This window comes from Solea solea, chromosome 14 (genome assembly GCF_958295425.1).
Source record: "Solea solea chromosome 14, fSolSol10.1, whole genome shotgun sequence".
Lineage (NCBI taxonomy): Eukaryota > Metazoa > Chordata > Actinopteri > Pleuronectiformes > Soleidae > Solea > Solea solea.
In genome coordinates, this window is record NC_081147.1 from 25,510,117 (window position 1) to 25,530,245 (window position 20,129).

The window sequence follows — 20,129 nt, forward strand, 5'->3', positions numbered from 1 at the left end:
TTCCAGTAATGAGATTCACCGCGTTACCGACTTCTTTTCCACCTTCTACAACCCCGTAAATCCTCAGCACTGGCTCGTATCCTAACATACACTACATACAGTACATGCACACGTTTATTAGTGAGCAGAAATTCAGCTGGGATGTGGGTGAGTCATGGAAACAGCTAAATATTATGGGCTGTCTTTCCCCCTTGATGTTACCCGGGCTAATTAAGCCTCGCACCAAGCAACTCAGGTCTGTTTGAAGTGTGTGTGTGTGTGTGTGTGTGAGAGAGAGAGAGACTCGGTGTTTACACGTTAGATTTTACAGAAAGGACCTCAGGATTGAATTTAGACACACCTGTGTGTTCGATTCTAATTTGCCTTTCCTTTTTCCAGCAGTCCGTCTCTGAATTAATTATCTGAAAAAGTATAAATTATCAGCTTCTCTGCAACAGTTTTAGGACTAGGGATGAGTTGCTATGAGACGCAGTGTCATATCAGTCCAATACTGGTCAAAAACACGCGATCAGATATTGGAAAAGGTAAAAAGTCAAAGCAGATTTGATCAGTGAACCCTAAATGTGACATAAACACAAGCAATGTGAAAATGACCGGTTATAACACGAGAACTAATGTCTTTTAATGGCTAAGTTGTTTTAAAGAGGTAAAATACAGGGGTCTCAAACTCAAATGATCCTAGAGACTAGACTCTAAAAAAACTGGGGGTTTTAACACAATATTTATTAAGATTCAAGCAGAAAACACAGGAAACACAGCCTCTATAATATTCAGGTCTTAAATCTTAAATGTCTAGCTGAAAAATAACAGCATTCCCAGAAGGAACGGCAGAGACGTCTTGAGTCCCACATCTTTGAGTTTGTTTCTCTGACAGTGACCTTGCTTCTGTCATATTTGGCAGAAGCAAGTTTTTAATGTCCTGAATAAACCTGACATAATAGACCTTTTTCATGGCAGCCATTTTAGATAATTACAGTGTTACCAATGACAGTGATTAGGATTCCACTCCAGGTTCCTGCCATTGTTCACGTTTAAAGGGAGGCCACAATCAAACAATGGCACCTGCACCAGTGCGTTCATATTTCCTGACAAAAAAAAAGACTGAAATATAAAGATGTAAAGTCGTTAAAACTCTGTGTGCTACAGAATTCTCAAGCTGCTTTTTAAACACTTACACTTTACATTTTTATACTTCTTCCACAGCTCACTCTACAGGCTCACACTGTGAGGGTGTTGCTATGTAAATACAGGGGTGCATACTGCCCCCTACTGTTGATGCCATGTTATCACCTGGCTCTGTGAAACACACCCTCCAGGCTGCTGCTTTGATAGATGATGGAAAGCAAAGGTCACTGCGCTGACAGAAAGGTCACAGTGTTTGTGTGTGTGGTTTATTTATAGGATGGGCGTGCTGTGTGCGTACGCCGCCAACCAGAACCTGAGCTCGCAGGTGAAGAACATTCGCAGACTGGTCAACAGCAACATGAGGGACCTGCACACCTTTGTTAATGACACGCCGATGGTAAGACAAGAGATTCACCACGTCACTGTCAGGCGTCAGGAAATTAGCTCATAACAAACTTTTACTTTCAAAACAAGGTCATGAAAGAAAAGGCAAGAGTGACATTATGTAAAAAAAATCAACAACATAAAAGATTGTTGATAAAATAATTTGAATGAATCATGAACAAAAGGTCATTTTGTTTTTAAAGGCAAATGTGTGACCATGCGTGAGCATTTCATTCATGTTTAGTTCAGTTTTTAAGTTTTGTTTATTTATTCAAACACGATAAATTATAATCTCAGTAATATAGTTCAGCAAAAATTGAAATGACAGCAAAATTGAAAGGGTGTAGGAGGAAGTGAGGAACCTTTCAAGTCTATTTTTTAAACTCTAACAAATTACAAACTACACATTAGCTTTGTAAAATATCAGTTTTATTCCATCTACTTCAAAGTGTTTGGTATTTAGTGGCATTATTAAAACACAAATGTTGATATTGTATGTATAATATACTGTATAATATATAATATTTTTGCCATTTTCCTCTGATTCTCTTGTTGATTATTACACTGGACTGATATTTCTGTTAAAACCTCTTTTATTTTAAAGTTTGCTCTGCTGTTTTTCTGATTTGCAGCAAATTGATTACCTCATATCCCAGTATTCCACAGCCAAGAAGAAAGTCATCTATGACCTCAATAGTAAGTCGACTTTTCTCTTTTCTCTTTAGTTAAACGGGACCCAAAGGTTCCAGGAATTTCTGTCCCCGTTTCTAGCAAACATACTATTTGTTTTACTTGTCAAATATTTGAATATTGTAAATGTAATGCAGGTTTCAGTGTGCTCAGCTAATGTGATGCATTCAACGACTCTGGTAAATGTAAACACTTCTGCAAACAGGGTTCCCACAGGTCCTTGAAAGTTTGTGAAAACTTTCAAGGACAGTTCAAGAACAGTTGAAAGTTCTTGAAAATTGCCCTAAATAGACACGGGTCATTGAAAGTGCTTGAATTGTGTGCGAGAAAGAAGTGAAGTTAATATTTAGGTAAATGTCTCCCTTGTTTGTGACGACGCCACCTACTGTTTCATGCCCTGCATTGCTTGATGATGACATAATTACCCGGTGTTGTGGAAGCTGTCTCCACTGTCTCTCTCTCTCTCTCTCTCTCTGCCGTTGACGTGAGATTCTGTGCAGAACAAAGAGCGAGTAAAGCTGAGCAAAGAGAGTGAAAATGACGACGTGATGCCTGGGAAATGAAAATTCCAAGATCTCACACCGATAGAGGTGGACGCCATCTTGGGCGAAGACGACCTCTTACAAGTTGCCCTCCCATCTTCAGCTGTGTCAGCATAGCACTCTAGTCCTTGAATTAGATGGAATTGGTCCTGGAAAGTCCTTGAAAAGTCCTGGTGTGGGAACTAAATGCTCGTGATAATAGATGCACCACAAATGAGGTCGTCATTGGAGTAGAAACACTGAAACAATTGTTTTGTTTGCTTTTAAATATAATGACCAACAGTCACAGTAACTGATCGACTTTTTATATTCAATGCAAGTAATGGAATACTTGTGCCCATCCCTATGTACATCCCTCAGGGTGTATATAAAACATATTGTGTCTTTGTGACATAACTAGGTCTCAATGTCTCCGGTGGTGACTTTCCTCTTTGTGCAGTTACTCCCTGACAGTTGGCACAAGAAAAAGCAATACTGCTGTTGTTGTTATTATTATTATATAAGAAAAACATAATATCTGCCTGTGCAATAATGGCAGCAGTAACATAATAAGAAAGAGTGACATCCTGCTGCTGTGATGCTATCTTCTCCACAGATATAGGCCCGTTATTGGGTGGAAGGATCCACGATCGGCTGGATAAGGAGGTCCATCCTGCCTTGGACAGAGTGCTCAACATGGCGGGAGGTACAGCTGCTCATTTTTTTAATTTCCTCTTTCAGTGACGATTCAGTCAGGTAACAGTAGGAGGCTGACAGTTATTGGACTACTCTGTGTGTGTGTGTGTGTGTGTGTGTGTGTGAGACGCATCCCGAAACCTTTAACTGACACCGTGCTACAGATGCATCCCAGCTGATATCATTTCTACATTAATTGCAATTAAATGTCAGCTTTTTTCACCCTTCTCTTTGTTTTTTATGCTTTTTTTTAATGAAGTGAAAATCGAGAGAGCCATCAAAGGTAACAGTGAGTCAGTATCTGAGCAGTGACTCATGGTCCTTTCACCCCTGACCCCTGTGACCTCTGACAGTGATGGTGCTCCTGTGATTTGTTCCCTTTGTGACCTTCCTCGTACAAAACCCACGTTCTGACCAATTAATGCATTAAAACTGCACTACGCAACATCTCACCCCAGTGACCACAAATAGAGACAGTGTCATTTCCTGAGTTTGATTTATTTTAACTTATAGAGACTTAAGAGAAAGACTAGGATGTTAAATCAAATCTTTTTAATCTTTTTAATAGAGTGATATGTAATACAAGCTGCACGATAGCAGTTTAAAGGAGATAATGGAGGATGTGTGTGCCGTCCAGCTTCCAACCATGAAGAGAGCTTTTGACAGCTTTTCAGACACTTTAGACTTCAGTAACGTGACTTAACTGTTGTTTTACTTGAATTGAGGGGTTTTATATATATATATATATTTAAGCCCCTTCATATTCTGTACACAAGCTTGCCAGTAAATGTAGCTTCTGTGTGCTTCTGTTTCCAAAGTTAACTTTCTATTCTTACTGAGGCATTAAAACAAACCCTGTCCTGCTTCTGTCAAGGGCAATTTCAGATACTTTATGGGTATTTTGCCCTAAGCCCACACTAATTTCTGACCCTGGGAAGGAGGTGATAGAAAAACATTTTCAAGGCAGCCTCTGTCTTTTTTAATTCTGCTGCGAGATACATCATATATTGATTTGTTTGTTTTGTCTTGTAAGGTCAAATCCACCCCCACAGCCTGAGATTACAACGTACCCTGATTGTTGTCTGTTGTCTGCCATTGCTTTCACCAGATGCATTTTAATGGGCTTAGAGCAACACTATGTAACACCTATTTTAACAGCGTCATAGCTATTTTGATGCTACACTGATTAGTGGCATCTGTTTCTGTCTCACTCACTTGACAGGCAAGTGACGACTGTAGAGCTGTTCAAAGTGATTAAAAGTAAATTAAAATCAGTGTTAATCACCTTTCACTTATTCATTATTGTCATTTCTTTCATATCTTTACACACAAAACGACTTATCAGCTCAGGCGTCTCAGCCCAAACACAAGTAATTACCCTTTTTGCCCACAGGTGGTGCTATATTTATAGTGTTGCTTTAAATAAACAAAACAAAACAAAACAAACTTTGCTTAGTGCAGTTTTAAATGAATGGTTTCACCAGATCACGTTGCACCTGGATATTTACCTTTCAACTTTAACTGTGTCCCCCCCAGTGTGACGTGAGCATAGACACTTGTGCCACTGTGTAACCAGTCCTGTTACTTTATGTTAATGTTATATATTATTTTATTTTAACAATGTAACTACAGTTCAGTCCCATTAAAAATCAATCAACCATTTGACTATGTAAGTACGACACTTTTGTGTTTACCTAATGAAATATAAGTAGTAAAACAGGCTTTTTGTGCACATACATCGTGGTTAAGGTCGTGGTAAACATTGTTGTGTATAACAGCTTATTCACGTCATATTCTTAAAGGAGAGTGTCCTATTTCGTAGGGCTGGATTTTAATCACTACCAAGGGAAAAGGTAGGGATTAAAAAGAGAATAGGATTGTTTGTTTATGCCCCAGAAATGTAATCTTTACATGATAAAGATATATTTCACTCTTCTAAATATAAGTCTGTATGTATGCAGAAACTCCCAGAGGAGAGCTGAAGATGTTTCTTCCTCTCTTTTCATGCAGCAATGAGAGAAACCAAGGAGGCCCTGGACAACGTCAACAGGTCTTTGGAGGTCCTTCAGGAGGGAACAGGGAAACTCAAATTCAACCTGAGCCTGGTACGCAGCGGTATCAACCGCACCCTCAATGACCCGGGTTGTCATGACGACGACTCAGACACCACCACCGTCCAGCTGTGCCACAACATCCGGCAGTCGCTGTCCCAGCTGCAGATCAGCGCCAACTACACGAGGGTATGAAAACCAAACGTTCCTGTGATCGCTGAGAGAAGCACCAACACCGGTTTTCTCAAACGTGACATTTTCAAACGTTTATCACTGTGTGTATTTATATTTCAGCTGCCCGGTGTAGACGCTCAGCTGGAGAAGATGAACCGAGTGTTGAGAACGGACCTCAGCAGTATCGTTCAGAGGGTGAGTTCAAGGCCAGGACACGCCCCTCTGATGGTCAGCCAATGGCTAAGAGTGACAATCAAACACTACTGTGCTTCAGTTGACATTTTGGGGATGGAAACCTCTTCGGCACATATTCAGGATTTGTTTTTCTTGTTCGGTCGTCACACAGATGGACAGACTCATGACAGCACAGGGTCTTAAGGTTCTATTTGTGTCCAAATCACCGCCATAGTCATCGTCTTCCGCTTATCCGTGTCCAGGTTGCGGGGGCAGCAGCCTTAGCAAGGAAGCACAGCCTTTTCCTCAGCCACACCAGCTCCTCTGGTGGGATCTGAAGGCGTTGCAAGGCTAGCCGAGAGATTTAATCCCTCCAGTGTTTCCTGTGTCGGCCCCGAAGTCTCCTCAAAGAAAGGACATGCCCAAAACACCTCCCCAGGAAGGCGTCCAGGAGGCATCCTAAATTAATAGCGGAAATCATACAAAATAAAACAAACATGAGCACCTTTTTGTTTGTTTTGTCAGTCCCCATGTCTCTTGTTTGTGGAGACGATGCCTGACGGCCTCGTGTCTCAGGCATCATCACACTGGTGTCCACTTACATTTGTCTCTTTCTCTCTAAAATGTTCTATTGGAGAAGACCTGACAGTAGTGATTGAGACAATTAACTCTCCGGGAAAATGTTTATTGACGTCAAACATAGTTCTTCATTGCACACAGGGAAAGATTTTAACACTCCTCCTCCTCCTCCTCCTCCTCCTCCTCCTCCTCCTCCTCCTCCTCCTCCTCCCCCTCCTCTCACAGGGTTTCTCCTCGTTGAATGATACACCACATGTGGTGATCGAACAGACCAGAGGTGTCGTGGAGAGTAAGTGATTTTGATTTTGAAGTAAATGAATTATAAATATCTCACTCCTTCAGATCGTTTTATTTCTTTGTTTCTTTAACTGTCTTTTGCTCCATGTGTTCACAGATAAATAAATCACTGAATTGATTGATTGATTGATTGATTGATTGTTGTGATTCTCAGGTGTTCAGAACCTGGTGGATGGGATCGGCCAAAACATAAGCAGCTTCTCCAAGAAGTTCCCCGTGCAGAAAAGCCTGTCCAACTTCAGCATCTTCGTTAACCACGTCCACGCCAAGATTGAGGACCAATACCCTGAAATTGACAAAATAGACTTTTACAGGTAAAATGACCTCCCAGCTCCTGACAGTAGAAACATTAAAACTGCAACTAATGATTCGCTGTCTCCTAAACCTCAGTGTGCACATTTTTAACCAATTACTATTGACAAAGTTCATTAGAAACAAAGATTCAGAAAGTTCAATCTCATGGGAAACAACGTTGAAACAAACTTGACTCTTAGTTTCATCATATCTGCCTCGTCCAGACTCTTCTCCCAAGCTACTGAAACATTTACCAGGTCCATATTTATGAATTAATGTCGCTTTTACATTATTCAATTTAGAAGAAATATGTTTTAAAAGCTTCGTCTTTGCATTTTTATTTTACCGCCCCGTTTTAAGCAGGCGGCGCCTTCGCCGTCTTGCTCAAGGGCAACTTTGAGAGACATTTTGTGCGGCTGTTAATCTGTGTGTGCCGCTCACAGGTGGATTGGCTGCATCACTCTGTGCTGCATGATTGTCCTCGTCCTGGCCTTCAACTACCTGGGTCTGCTGTGCGGCACGCTGGGATACGACAAGCACGCCTCGCCCACCACGCGAGGCTGCATCTCCAACACGGGAGGGACCATGCTCATGGCGTGAGTACCAAACAAATACACACAGCAGCAGAAGGTCGTGCTCCAGTGTTTCTGCCATCTGTGAAGTCGCAATCATGTAAAACGTATGAAAAACACTGCAGTGGTAAAGTTGAAGCTGATATGACGACACTTCTATAAAGGGACGCAGTATAAAACACCACATGGAGAACATGTCGTAACAGTGCTGTACTGTGTTTGTAATAACTCTGCGGTTTCACAGTAAATAATCCCACAGAATATTATTGGCTCGTAAAACCCTTTTTAATCACATTTTTTCCAAGATTATTTTGATTATGAATTGATTTCTAAATTATGAAGCAACTCTTTTCATAATCGGTGAAAGTGTTGGAGATTAAATCTGAATATTTTCTGGGGGTTTTTTTGTGTTTTTTTTGCTTCATATAATGAATAAATATTTTTTGTTGTGTGAACAAAACAAGACGTTTGAGAACATCATCATTTAGAGGTTTGGGAAAACACTGATCGTCATTTTTTGACATTTTCTGAACCAAACAATGAATCAATCAACTGAGAAAATAATCTACAGATTAATCGATAATAAAAAAATAATCGCTAACAGTCGTACCAAACAAATCCTGCTCCTTTTAATCACCTTCCTCTTATACACTTGTATATATCTGTATTTCCATGTATCTGTGTGACAGGTGTACATAGTATTGTATATTATGTAAATATCTTAGTAATAATAATACATTTTCAAGTATTTTTTTTTATCTCATATTGCCTGTTATATTCTTATTTTGTGTTTCATTTATGTGGCGGCTTCTCTTCACAGCGGCGTGGGATTCAGCTTCATCTTCTCCTGGGTGCTGATGGGAGTGGTGACCGTTCTCTTCTTAGCTGGAGGCAACATGGAGAAACTTGTGTGTGAGCCGTTCCACACTAAAGAGCTCTTTAAGGCGAGTGGTACTGTAGGTCCAAACGTGGCATTGTCTGCCTTCCATGAACCAAACAATGCTTCTGGATGATGGACCCAAAAAATGTCATCACAATAAAAAATAAATCAATGAAAATGAAAGACAGAGAGATAAATGGCAGAGGAGGAGCTTCAGTGTCGCTTTTAAATATAAATGTCTGTTACACAGTGCTGACTCTCTGTGTTTCTCAGTAAAAGCCGTGTTTAGCTCTCGCTGGTGATATAGTCACATTTATCCGTCTTCACTCTCTCTGTGACTCTCCAGGTGGTGGACGCTCCATATCTGGTGAACCCGGAGTGGAAGAACTTCATTCCCGGCTTCATGTACGGCGACGCTGACCTGGAGCTGACGGCAGAGAGCTTATACAGGCAAAGCAAAACCATTTCTACATGTTTATATGAGGAGCTTCCTCCTCACAGTCATGATGGTAGATGGAATCACCGCAGACATTAAATCCTGCATCTAAATATTTTATTTCCGTTGATGGGGAATGCAAATGAAAGGCCATTAACATGGAGGTGCTAATTAGCATAATTTGTCTCTACATTATCTCTGATGTGTTTTCCTGCAGTCGCCTCTTTCTCTGTGATTACATCAGCTTTCACTGTTTCCACTCCAGGGAGACGCTGCATGTCCTCAGTAGCTGTGATGGCAGCAGTTTACACACATGAAAAAGCAAACTCTGCTAATACTGTGGACACTAAAACAAAGTAGTCTTATGTGCCTTTATCTTTGCAGATATTAGCAAAATATGAGGATTGTGCTGTTTTTCTATCATCAGTCAGTGCACTGCCAATCATTTTCACTGGGTGGCAGCAAGTGTGTTTCACTTGTTGTGTTGACATTCCTCTGGTGTGTCTCTGGTGTTTGCTCTTGGTCTTTCTCAGCACGTGCAAAGAGAACAAAGGCATCTACTTGGCGTTGCGTCTGGACAAAATCTTCAACATCTCCTCTTTGCTGAAAACCACAGCGGTCAGTGAACTCACTTCATAACTACACGTCGCTCTGTGCATTACGCAGCATCTAAATGCTTTTGTATTGATTTAGCATTTCACCCAACCAGTGGAACATAAAGGATGCAGACATTACATTACATCACATCACACACACACACACATATTTACCAGTCACCATTTAAGTCCAGTATTTTTTTCAAAAACTGTTAAAGCTGTTACTAACACATTCTTTTGTATTGATGTTTACCCATTAGTCCTAAGCAGCTGTGTATTAAAGCCCATTTCCACCAGGAAAAAAATACAAAGAGATAAAACTTAGCCTTGATAATAAAAATATCCTCAAAGTAAATCGAAAATGATGAGATAAATATTTAGAATTATTATTTTATACTTTTTATCTCATAATTTCATAAGGAATAAGGATATTTTTATTATCAAGGCTTTACCTCTGTTGGGCTTCCATAGCTATGTCAATAACAACATTTAAAAACTAAATACAGTAGCACACATTCTGCTCCAAACAGAAACAGAGGAAGAAATTGCTGCTGCTGCTGCTTCCATTTATTCCACACTGGTGATGGCAGCACATGCCTGGGCTAAATGAAGCATGTAAATATGTTATATTTATGGTTTACAGATGGTATCAATTATTATTATTTTCATTTCCTATTTTTTGATATCCATTCCAGTGATTTTTGAGTTTTAGTTCAGCTCAAAACACTAGGAATTAGCACAGGGGAAATAGCAGCCATTCAGACTGTAGGCCTACATTAATATATATGTATATATATGTGAATATATATATATATATATATATATATATATATATATATGTATACATACAACTGTATCTCCACTGCAGACTCTTTTCTTCTCCTCTGGTCAAGACGTTTTTCAGAAGAGTTCTGAGACTTTCTAGGTTTAGTAAAAACCAGCATTTCTGAGCCATAGCTGCACTTTCCTGCGTTCAGCTTGTGTCGGTGCCTGGCAGACGAGCAAAAACACCAGACCAAAACATTTACAAGAGTTATCAGAGAAGCCAGTATTTCACCCTAACCTCTGACATCACATCGTGGGCATTTTATGACTCAACATTATACATTTATTACCCACAGCCCCCTTAATAATATAAACGACAGTCTGTAGTAGTAATCTTCTTAAAGTACCACTAAGCATGGCGATAAATCAGTGCATCGCAGCACAAGCTCACACCAGGCAGGGTTTTGTGTTTTGACAGCGATGGAGGCTCCAGACAGCTGCATCCTTGGCTCCAGCGTTTCATTAGCGTTACTCAGCGCGTGTGCTGACGGCGGACAGCTCTTACCTCGGTGTACGACTGAGACGTTACACTGATATATGTTGGCTTTCTGAGCCACTCTCGTCTGCCCGCCTGAGGCGTTCGGCACCGCGCTGCCAGTTGGCACGAGTGTCCTGGCTCGTTTCTGTGATACGAGCTCCAGCTGCATCTGTTTCATTTGTCTTGATTTTAAGCCGGCACATGTTTTACAGTGAGTCACTCTACATCTGAGAGTGTCACAGTAAAGCAAACTATAGGTCAGTTACTTTGATGGATATGAGCTTTAAATACAAAAACAGGGATAAAGTGTTCCTAAGACATAATGTCACTGACTGAATCACTGCTCACTCATCAGTGTCAACACTTATCTACTTCACGACATTGACACAGTTTTATTCCCATAGTGCTGTGTGATTCTTACAAGGGTCACCGTCAAAGTAAAGATTCTAGTAAATACTGGCCTGATTTTTAAATTCTCACATTTATTTCTTCTTGAAGTTGTCCACCCATCCATTGTCCTCCACATGAGGGTCAAGAGTGCTAATCCAGATGGGACCTACTTTTTATCTCATAATTTAGACTTTTTATCTCATAATTTAGACTTTTTATCTCATGATTATGATGTTTGAGGCTCAGCTCACATACATTTTAGTATTAAGTATTAGTATAGTAGTCAGTTTCAGAAAATTGTAAAAAATAAATAAACAACACATTCTCATTCGTTAGCAGAATTAGAAGGAGCTTTAATATGTTGATTAATTCATTAAGGTGCTTTAAACATTACCAGGCCCATTTTACAGCTGATTTCTTTATCTTTATGTATTTGTTTGTTTGTTTGTTTGCAGTACACTAAAGATGTGATGAGTCAGCTGGACGGCATCAAGGTCAACCTGAGAGGAATAATCCTGTTAGAGGAAGAAGGGAAGCAGAACCTGCGGGACTTCTCTGAGGCAGGACTGTCAGAGATCAACCATGCAGACTATCTGGAAGAGGTCACACACACACACACACACACACACAAGCATTATAAACTTAAACATAAACAGATGCTCACTGACATTTCACCCAGAACATGAACCTGGAGTCAGAAGGTGAAAAAAAACCAGACGCTTTCACAAGAAAACACAGAAATATAAAAGCTTTTAAAAACCTGCATATTCTCTCCCTCGCTCACTAAATTAATAAAATGTAGATTCATACCATTTATATACCTTTTGAAATATGAGAACAACTGTTATTTTTGTTGTAATTTATATTAATTGTATAAGAGAAGAAGAAAAATGGGGTCTTTAACAGATGAAACTATTAAAATCTCATTTTGCTGCAGAGTCTTCCTTAATTATTCATTATTCATGAGCACACTGTGCTTTTGTTTTGAAGCAAAGATAAAAAAATAGAAAGAAAAATGGTCAGATGTATTATTTAATAAAGATAAAAACACTTGACATTGCCAGTGAAAGTGATGCAGTTTGCTGTGTCTTATAACTGCAGAATGTTGACATAGTTTCTTCCTCTGCAGGTGAATAAAGGAGTGACGGAGGTGGACCTGCTCTCGTTTGCCAGAGACCTGGAGGCTCAGACCGACCTCATGGTGAGAGACCACTCACTTCTTGGCCGCCACTGGGTTTATTTTGTAGATTTATTTTTGGAACACCTGGCTGTGGCCAGACTCTTTCATCAGATAAACACAAACAATACACAGAGGGCCGACCGCTGCACCGCTGCCTGCAGGTGATTCTGGGGAAACAAAGCACATTTATTCACCTGCAGTTGCAGAGTCGTGAAGGAGCCTCCAGAGACGAGGAGTTTGGAGTTACAGTCTATAAATTCTGTCTTTTACGGCACTATTTAAAGAGTGGAACATTGTGCATCTATGCTACTATGTTTTCATTTGGAAATGTTGTTTTCGTCCACATCTGTGTTCATACTCACACTCTTATTATTGGTGTTGACAGGAAACTTGAGAAAGTGCTGTTAATGAGAGTGTGTTTTCTTTTATGACACAGACTTCATTTAAATGGAGCTTTTTATTCACAGCTGATGCTCGAGTCGTGGCTGATACCAACCAGTCAGGAAACTGTGCCGCTTTCAAACTGACATGGAGCCAGCAGGCTGGGTTTAGTACGGACAGTAGGTTTAATCGCAGTTATTTTCGTACTGAAAAATTAGAATCAGTTCATTAAAAAGATTAGTTCGGTACTTCCTGCATGACCGGAGCACAGACTCTGAACTGAAATACAACTGAACGGGTTGTGATTTGGCTCTCGATCGCCGGCTTTCAGCAGGATCTTTTAAGTCTTTTTAACTGATTTACAGTTCGGTTTGATTCTCGTGTCGGACGTCGCGCTCGTGACTCTTCCAGTGACGACTCTCTGACCAATCAGCGGCCGGCAAATCTGTTGACATCATATTTAAGTATCAGCTCAGGGAACTATCACAGATGGAAATGATCCGAGGACTCTGTCGTGGAAAAGTGCCGATAGCTGAAAATGTCCGGCATGAAAATCTCATGCAACTCTTCCATGACTATTAAAACTTAAAGTCACATGTTTGGTGTTTGAATATTATGAGCCAGCATTTCCTGATCCGAGTTCTTTGTGTGTCTGACTGTGTGTTTCAGCCCAGTGGTTCTCTGAAGTCCACTCTGAAAGGCTACTGTGGCACTCTGAGACAGATCCACAGACAACAGGTCACCCCCATGGAGAAAACCACGGTAATGTCCCGCGCTGTCTTTGTCTCTGTTTACGGTTCATATGTTCATGTTTATTTCAGGTTTTTGGTTGAGTTGAACTGACTTTGATGATCTGCAGATAGAATTGTGCATTTCAAAATGGCTTTTCTTGGAATACCATGAGAGCGTCTGACACTTTTCTGGTGGTTTTTTTCCAGTCAGTTACTCAGCTATCAGCTTTTCCATGCTTTAGACTTTTCCATCAGCCTCTGTGTTATTCATGTGTAAACGTATATATCGTCAAACGCAGAGAGAGAGAGAGAGAGTTTTTGATTGTGATATTAAACCACGTTTCTCTCTTCTTACTATTACTATTCTTCTGAACGACAAGTTGTTTTATTGCAGTTTTTCTTTTCTTTTCTTTTCTTTTCTTTTGCTTTGTTTTATTTCTCTTTCATCTTCAAGAAATATGTTAGAGCAAGGGTAAGCAAAAAAATGTGTGCACCCTGTGTATTTATTGTCCCTGTGCATCATTCTGAACACTTAGAGAAGCAGTCACCTATCCTAATCCGACAATAGACCATTTATCTGTGCTTGATTTTGCTTGTGTGAGCTTGTATTTACATTTATGTCAGTAAACAGTGTTTAACGGGAAGGATTCTGTACCAAAATATTACATAATATCCACAATCAATCATGTTGAATTGTCATATACAGTGCTTTACACAGCGACATTATTATTATTTATTTAAAAAAATATATATAAACCAGCCGAAACCCTTACGCGGGCCAACTTCGGGCCCCCGGGCCACACTTTGAGCATGAGTGGATATTTAATTTTGGAGAAAGATTCTTCCAGCATGTCTGTAAAGCAAGCCTTCCCTGTACTTTGTGTTTTACTGATATATATAAAATAATTTCACGTGTCAAAATCTTGTCAATGTGTTGATTTCTGCTCTTAATATTTCTGTTTTTTAAAGAGTTCATTGAACCAGAGTATGAGGTTCCTGGAGAGAACGACGTCAGATCTGCCTGTAAGTAAATCTGTGAAAATGGAACATTTAAATTCAGCTTTAACCTCAATAAAATCACGATTTCTCTCCCGCAGAACAAAGTCTCATCCGTGCTCGAGGCGATTGACGCCGCCCAGTATCTCATCTCTGATAATTCCACACACATAATCAACTGGGTAATTTGACTTTCTTCTTTATTCGTATCCTCACTTGTTGTAAACGATGTATGAGTTCATTCATTCATTCATTATGTTTCAATCTTTCTTTCAGGAAAGGGAAAAATACTCAGCGACCATTGTTGGCTACTTCCACCAGTACATCGAATGGATCAAAACATCGGTGAGTTTTCGCTGCCAGTCAAAACCAAAACAGAGTTTGAGAGTAAATATAACAATTACAACCTCGATAAAGTGGAGTATTTACTGTGTGGCACTTAGTAATTCACTGTGATGAATAAAATAAAAAATGAAGCCATTTTTCTGTCCCTATAACAAGATTTCTGAGAAGTTTCAGTGTGAGGACACCAGAGATATTTAAATTAAACATGCTTTTGTTTTATATTAAAGCTATACTTTCTATATTCAGGTTTTTTTTTAATGATACTTTATACAGTATACTATAAAATAACCGCATAATGTGTTTCTACCTCACCCACACACGTGTTCTATCTGAATTTATTATTTTTCTCTGATGTTCTTATTTAGAAATGTGCAAATAAACCACACCTTTACATCTGTTAAATCTGTTTAACATATCTGTTAAATGTGTTATGTTTTATGTCACGTCAACGACAGCTAAACACAGTTGCTAACATGACATATTAACATGCTAATGTTCCTTTACAAACGGTATACAAGTTCATATTCAGTCATTCAGTGCAGATTTGAACTGTTTATGTCTCGTTTTCCATAGGTGGCTCTGGAGGTTGCGCCGTGTAAGCCCTTCAGCAACATGGTGGACACCATGGAGATCATGGCTTGTAGTTTCTTGGTCGACTCCATGGTAACGATGAAGCTGTCTTTGTTACTCACTTAACACATTATATTTTTGCTTACTTTAGAGCAAAGACCAAAACAATAACTCAAATAAATCACAGGGACAAATGAAAACTGTCACCACTGTTGATTTACTGTGGCCGCAGACATTTGTTCCATTCCTTTGAGATAAACCTGCACATTATTTTCTGAATTCATCATTTGGTCCATAAAATGTCAGGCGATGGAGAGGGAAAAAAAACAACTAACCACACATTTAATATATGAAAAATGTCGCAAATGTCAATTTACTGGTTAAATGATTGTTTTTGTAGAGCTGCAGCCATTAGTTTTTCCATTGTTGTTGAATCCACACGTTGTTTTAGGAACATAAAAACCCATTAGAGTAGGTAACTGTTTGATGAATAGATAAATATAAATATAAATGTGTAGATTAATATTGTCTGTTTGTCCGCAGAACACTTTCTGGATGGGTCTGGGCTGCAGCACTCTCTTCCTGCTGCCGAGCATCATCCTGGCCGTGAAACTGGCCAAGTTCTACCGCAGGATGGAAACAGAGGATGTTTACGACGAGTGAGTAGTTCTTCTAGTTGATTAGATTGATTGGACACTTACTCATTCATGTCCCAGTAATTATAAAAGATAATTCAAATTGAAAGTTTATTTGCTGTACATTATGGAAGCTGAGAGCGGCCGTAGTCGCCACTGTATTTTTATATATCATCTCAAGATCGCAAGATAAATTATTGCGTTATCACGAGGCTCAATTTCTCATGATTATGACATAATTGTGGAGGTTCATAATCACACAGATTGTCCCCTCAAGTACTGACGCAGGATTTATTACGAGTATGGATCTGTGCGCTCTGCCGTCTGTGCGTCAGGGAGGTTTTTGTGCACAGAGAACTAAAATAACAAGGTTTGTTATCCCGAGTTAAAGCGTTAATTTATACGCATTCATGTATCGTGAGAAAACCAGCCTTGTTATCCCGAGTTAAGCATTCGTTTATTTCATTATCTTCACGAGATAATGCATTCATTTATCTCGTCATCAAATGGTAACAGTCTGTTATAACCATGATAAATTCCATGATCTCGAGATAACGGACTAAAAAAAATATAGTGGCAACCATGGCTGCTCTCAGCTTCCATAGAATATGATTGATGATTGCAGGACACTCTCTCTCTCTCTCTCTCTCTCTCTCTCTCTCTCTCTCTCTCTGTCCAGATTAAGTGCATGTCATAAGATGGATTTCCCTCCTTTAGTTCCTAGTTTGTCACAAATGTCAGTTTCCGGGTTTCTAACCTTTCTTTGTTCTCTGCTGTGCTTTGTTTACGATTTATTTCCTTTGTTTCCTTCTCTTTTCCTCGTAGTTCCTCTGTTTCTGGGACTTGGCATTTTACTTTGTGATAACCATTTCTACTATTTCCATCTTTCTTCACCCTGTACTTTCTTTCTTTTTATTTATTTATGGATTGAGTTGTTTCATTTCTCTCTGTCGAGCACTTTGCACTTTACAAAGACAAAGAAAAAAACACTGCGATGCATTTGTACGTTGCTATAATTTCTTCTCCTTGTTGGCTTATTTATAACAAACACAGATATTAGTCTCAGTTCATCTCAGCGGCGTCTTCTCTCGCCCTCGTGATGTTTGCTGAATTACAGGGAACTTTCTGGTGCATTTTTCCTATCGTCGAACTCTTCAATAACCTTTTTTTTATTGTGTTGCTGTGTTTTTGTGTGTGTGTGTGTCTTTTTAGCATTGAGACAATTCCCATGAAAACGTAAGACACTCCACTCACCTCCCCTCTCCTCTTTTATCACCTCCTGCTTCTCTCTGGATCTTGTACATAGAGCTGTTTACTAAATTCTTGGTGCTGGTTAATGTTTTAAAGCTCTTAAATGGGTGGATGGTGTGGCTTCTTGTCGTGTGCTACCTTTGGAAAAAGTGTCCCTTACTGTACATGAAGGGCTCGTGCAATCATTACCTTACAAGTCCACCTGGGTTTTTGTAAGTTTTAGTGTAAATAAAACATTAAGGTTTGTACTAATATACATAAAAAAGAAGATAGAAATGTGTATGTCTCATAACATCCTTACTCACGTGTCAGACATTTGTCTCTCATTTTACATTTTCATCCCTTTTTTATTTTGTTGTACACAATGTTTTGTTTTCAGTATGGAAATTGGTAATAATGGTTATCATAGTGAGCGCACACAAGGTATCCCAAATCCTATGATGGCAAGGTAAACACATTTTATTTGAATCCTCTTGCCTGCATGTGATGGGACGTGGACGCATGCCTTTTTCTTCTCTCACACACACACACACACACACACACACACACACACACACACACAGTGCATGGCTTTAAAGCTGATTCACACACACACTCACACACACACACACAACAAAGGTGATTGAGTTTGAAGAATAACAAAATAAAAGTTGACAAGTAATGGTCGCTTCATTTAAAATGTGCACGTATGTGCTCACATCAAAGCTCAGGATGAATTTGTTGTGTAGTTTTATTTGTTTTTAAGAGTTGAGATGAGAAAGAGATTGTGGGGGATTATTTTAGCTCGGTTTAGTCCAGCATAAAAAAATCTAATAATAATGATAATAATGATAAATCTGTCAACCAATGCCCCTAAATGTCACTAATTTGTACATTGATGGCCCTTTTCCACTATAGACCTATTTTTATTACAGTAAAAGAAACAAAATATTCACATGAATTTCTTTCATGGACGTTTATCTCAAACCTCAGTAACAGTAACTAAAATAATTCAAACTTTATTGTTACTGTCTAACTACATCTTAGGAAGGAGGTTGAAACCTGTGAAATAAAGGTTTAACATTATCCCTGTGGCGTGACTTCAGATTATTATTAGTGTTCATTTATGTTCAGATTAAGGTGCAAAATATAGATTTATCTTCTCATCTCATTCTTATACACAAATGCCAAAGTATATCTCAGATAAATCTGCAGAGATCTTGACAACATCGTGATAGAAAAGAAAAACTTCTGCGACCATTACTTCTGTCTCTGCCGCTGCTGCTGCTGCTGCTGCTGCTGCCAAATGTTCATGTGTGCGTGTGCTTATGGGTGAACTGATGGTTTATTACTCACTCTCTGGCTGTGACTGTGTGAAATGAAACAAAACAAAAAGAAAGATTCCTGTCTCCTCTCGTCCGTAGAGTCAGCCAAAGTCCGCTGAATGTTCACCTGATCATTTTGTTCAGAGAGAGGCAAGCATGTCGCGCTTTGGTCTTGAACTTAACTTAACACACACACACACACACATTCTAACTCTGCATGTTTTTTCAAAGTCGCATTTGGACCGGGATGCATTTTTTGACCTGCATTGACTTCCTGTTAACAGAGGCAGAGAGCGAAACAGCGAAGCTATTCACCACGTCATTCTTAAATATCATTGCACAAATAACTACTTTAAGGGGCAATCTGGGATTTTTCTACCTGGGATCTATGTGTTTTTATAAATGTAGTTGTGCAAGTGATACTCAGAGCTGCAACTGCAACATAACCCAGATTGAAAAACCCTCAAAAATCCACTTAAACTTTTAATTTTACAGTCTCTTTTCGAAAAATCATATTTTTTAAAAGATGGGTTTGCTATCTTCTACTAAACATGTGAATCTGGATTGAGTTTTTATTGGAGTGAGATCTACAGACTGTTTAGTCAGACATTTAAAGAGGCACTAGGTAATCTGTTGCACAGTACGACCTTTAAAGACTTTCTTTAAAGACTTTCTTCAACCCTCAACCTTCTTCTCCGGCTTAATCCTCTCACCCGATTTATGTTTTTTAAACAAAACAAATCAAGATGGCGCTGGATAATCTGCGTTTATCAAGGTTTCAAAATGGCTGTTCATAAACCAGTGTGTTTTTTTCCACAATCTGAAGCAGGAAATTGTTTTATTTTTCCTTCAGCTCGTCCAAATTTACATGTCTGGGATGTTCTATTATATGTATATAACACTTGTTATATGTGTAAAATGACTGGGATGGGAATGGGATGAGAATAAATAGAGTTTGTGAATATGCTGGTTTCCACACGTCATTGTCATTTAATTTTTACATCCTGTATTTCACCTTTAAAAGTCTGCTTAAGTCATGATAAACGTTTCTGATCAGGGCTTTACCGAGGACATTAGATCCACAGTAAACCCCTGATATTAATAAATACCACCAGAAACCCCCACATGTATGTATATATATACACATGTATATTAATATCATCCATATTTGGTGCTTTCAGAGACTTACTTAGTGCCTCTTTAACTGACCACAGAGGATGTTGTTGTCTCTGTTCTGCTCTCTGCCTCGTTTGTCCCACTCCTCTTAAATTGCATTTTCACAAACAGATTACGTTTGAATTCCTGTTAATGTTGTGCCCCCTGTGTGTGTGTGTGTGTGTGTGTGTGTGTGTGTGTGTGTGTGTGTGTGTGTGTGTGTGTGTGTCATTAGCGTCCCCACCTGTGACACAGTGAACAGGTTCCCTCGGGCCTCGGCTCCTCCGAGACACATTGACTGGTGACAGAGAGCCGGCTCTGGTGTTTTGGCTCCTGAAAGGTATTTGATGAGTTGTCAGAATCTAACATCACTTTATTCTTTTCCCCTCACACAGCCATTACCGCCGCCGCCACCGCCA

The 20,129-nt window shown here is 39.4% G+C and overlaps 1 protein-coding gene across 5 annotated transcripts in view; it reads left to right on the forward strand.

Moving 5' to 3' along the window:
• prom1a (prominin 1a) overlaps positions 1-19,975 on the forward strand; it is a 61,324-nt gene extending 41,349 nt beyond the window's left edge. The window contains exons 5-26 of one of the 5 annotated variants that reach the window (XR_009242097.1): positions 1,402-1,522; positions 2,142-2,205; positions 3,337-3,426; positions 5,427-5,656; positions 5,762-5,836; positions 6,620-6,683; positions 6,846-7,005; positions 7,429-7,581; positions 8,378-8,501; positions 8,784-8,887; positions 9,407-9,491; positions 11,618-11,764; positions 12,292-12,363; positions 13,393-13,485; positions 13,909-13,926; positions 14,424-14,477; positions 14,552-14,632; positions 14,727-14,795; positions 15,369-15,458; positions 15,909-16,024; positions 17,213-17,699; positions 19,946-19,975. Coding sequence is in view for 4 of the 5 variants with exons in the window: in XM_058649631.1 (XP_058505614.1) it covers positions 1,402-1,522; positions 2,142-2,205; positions 3,337-3,426; positions 5,427-5,656; positions 5,762-5,836; positions 6,620-6,683; positions 6,846-7,005; positions 7,429-7,581; positions 8,378-8,501; positions 8,784-8,887; positions 9,407-9,491; positions 11,618-11,764; positions 12,292-12,363; positions 13,393-13,485; positions 13,909-13,926; positions 14,424-14,477; positions 14,552-14,632; positions 14,727-14,795; positions 15,369-15,458; positions 15,909-16,024; positions 17,213-17,236; positions 18,655-18,742 (2,122 nt within the window). In the remaining variant the exon portion in view is untranslated. The other 4 variants (XM_058649632.1, XM_058649631.1, XM_058649633.1 and 1 more) reach the window with 4 other exon arrangements.
• Positions 19,976-20,129: the final 154 nt, after the last annotated feature.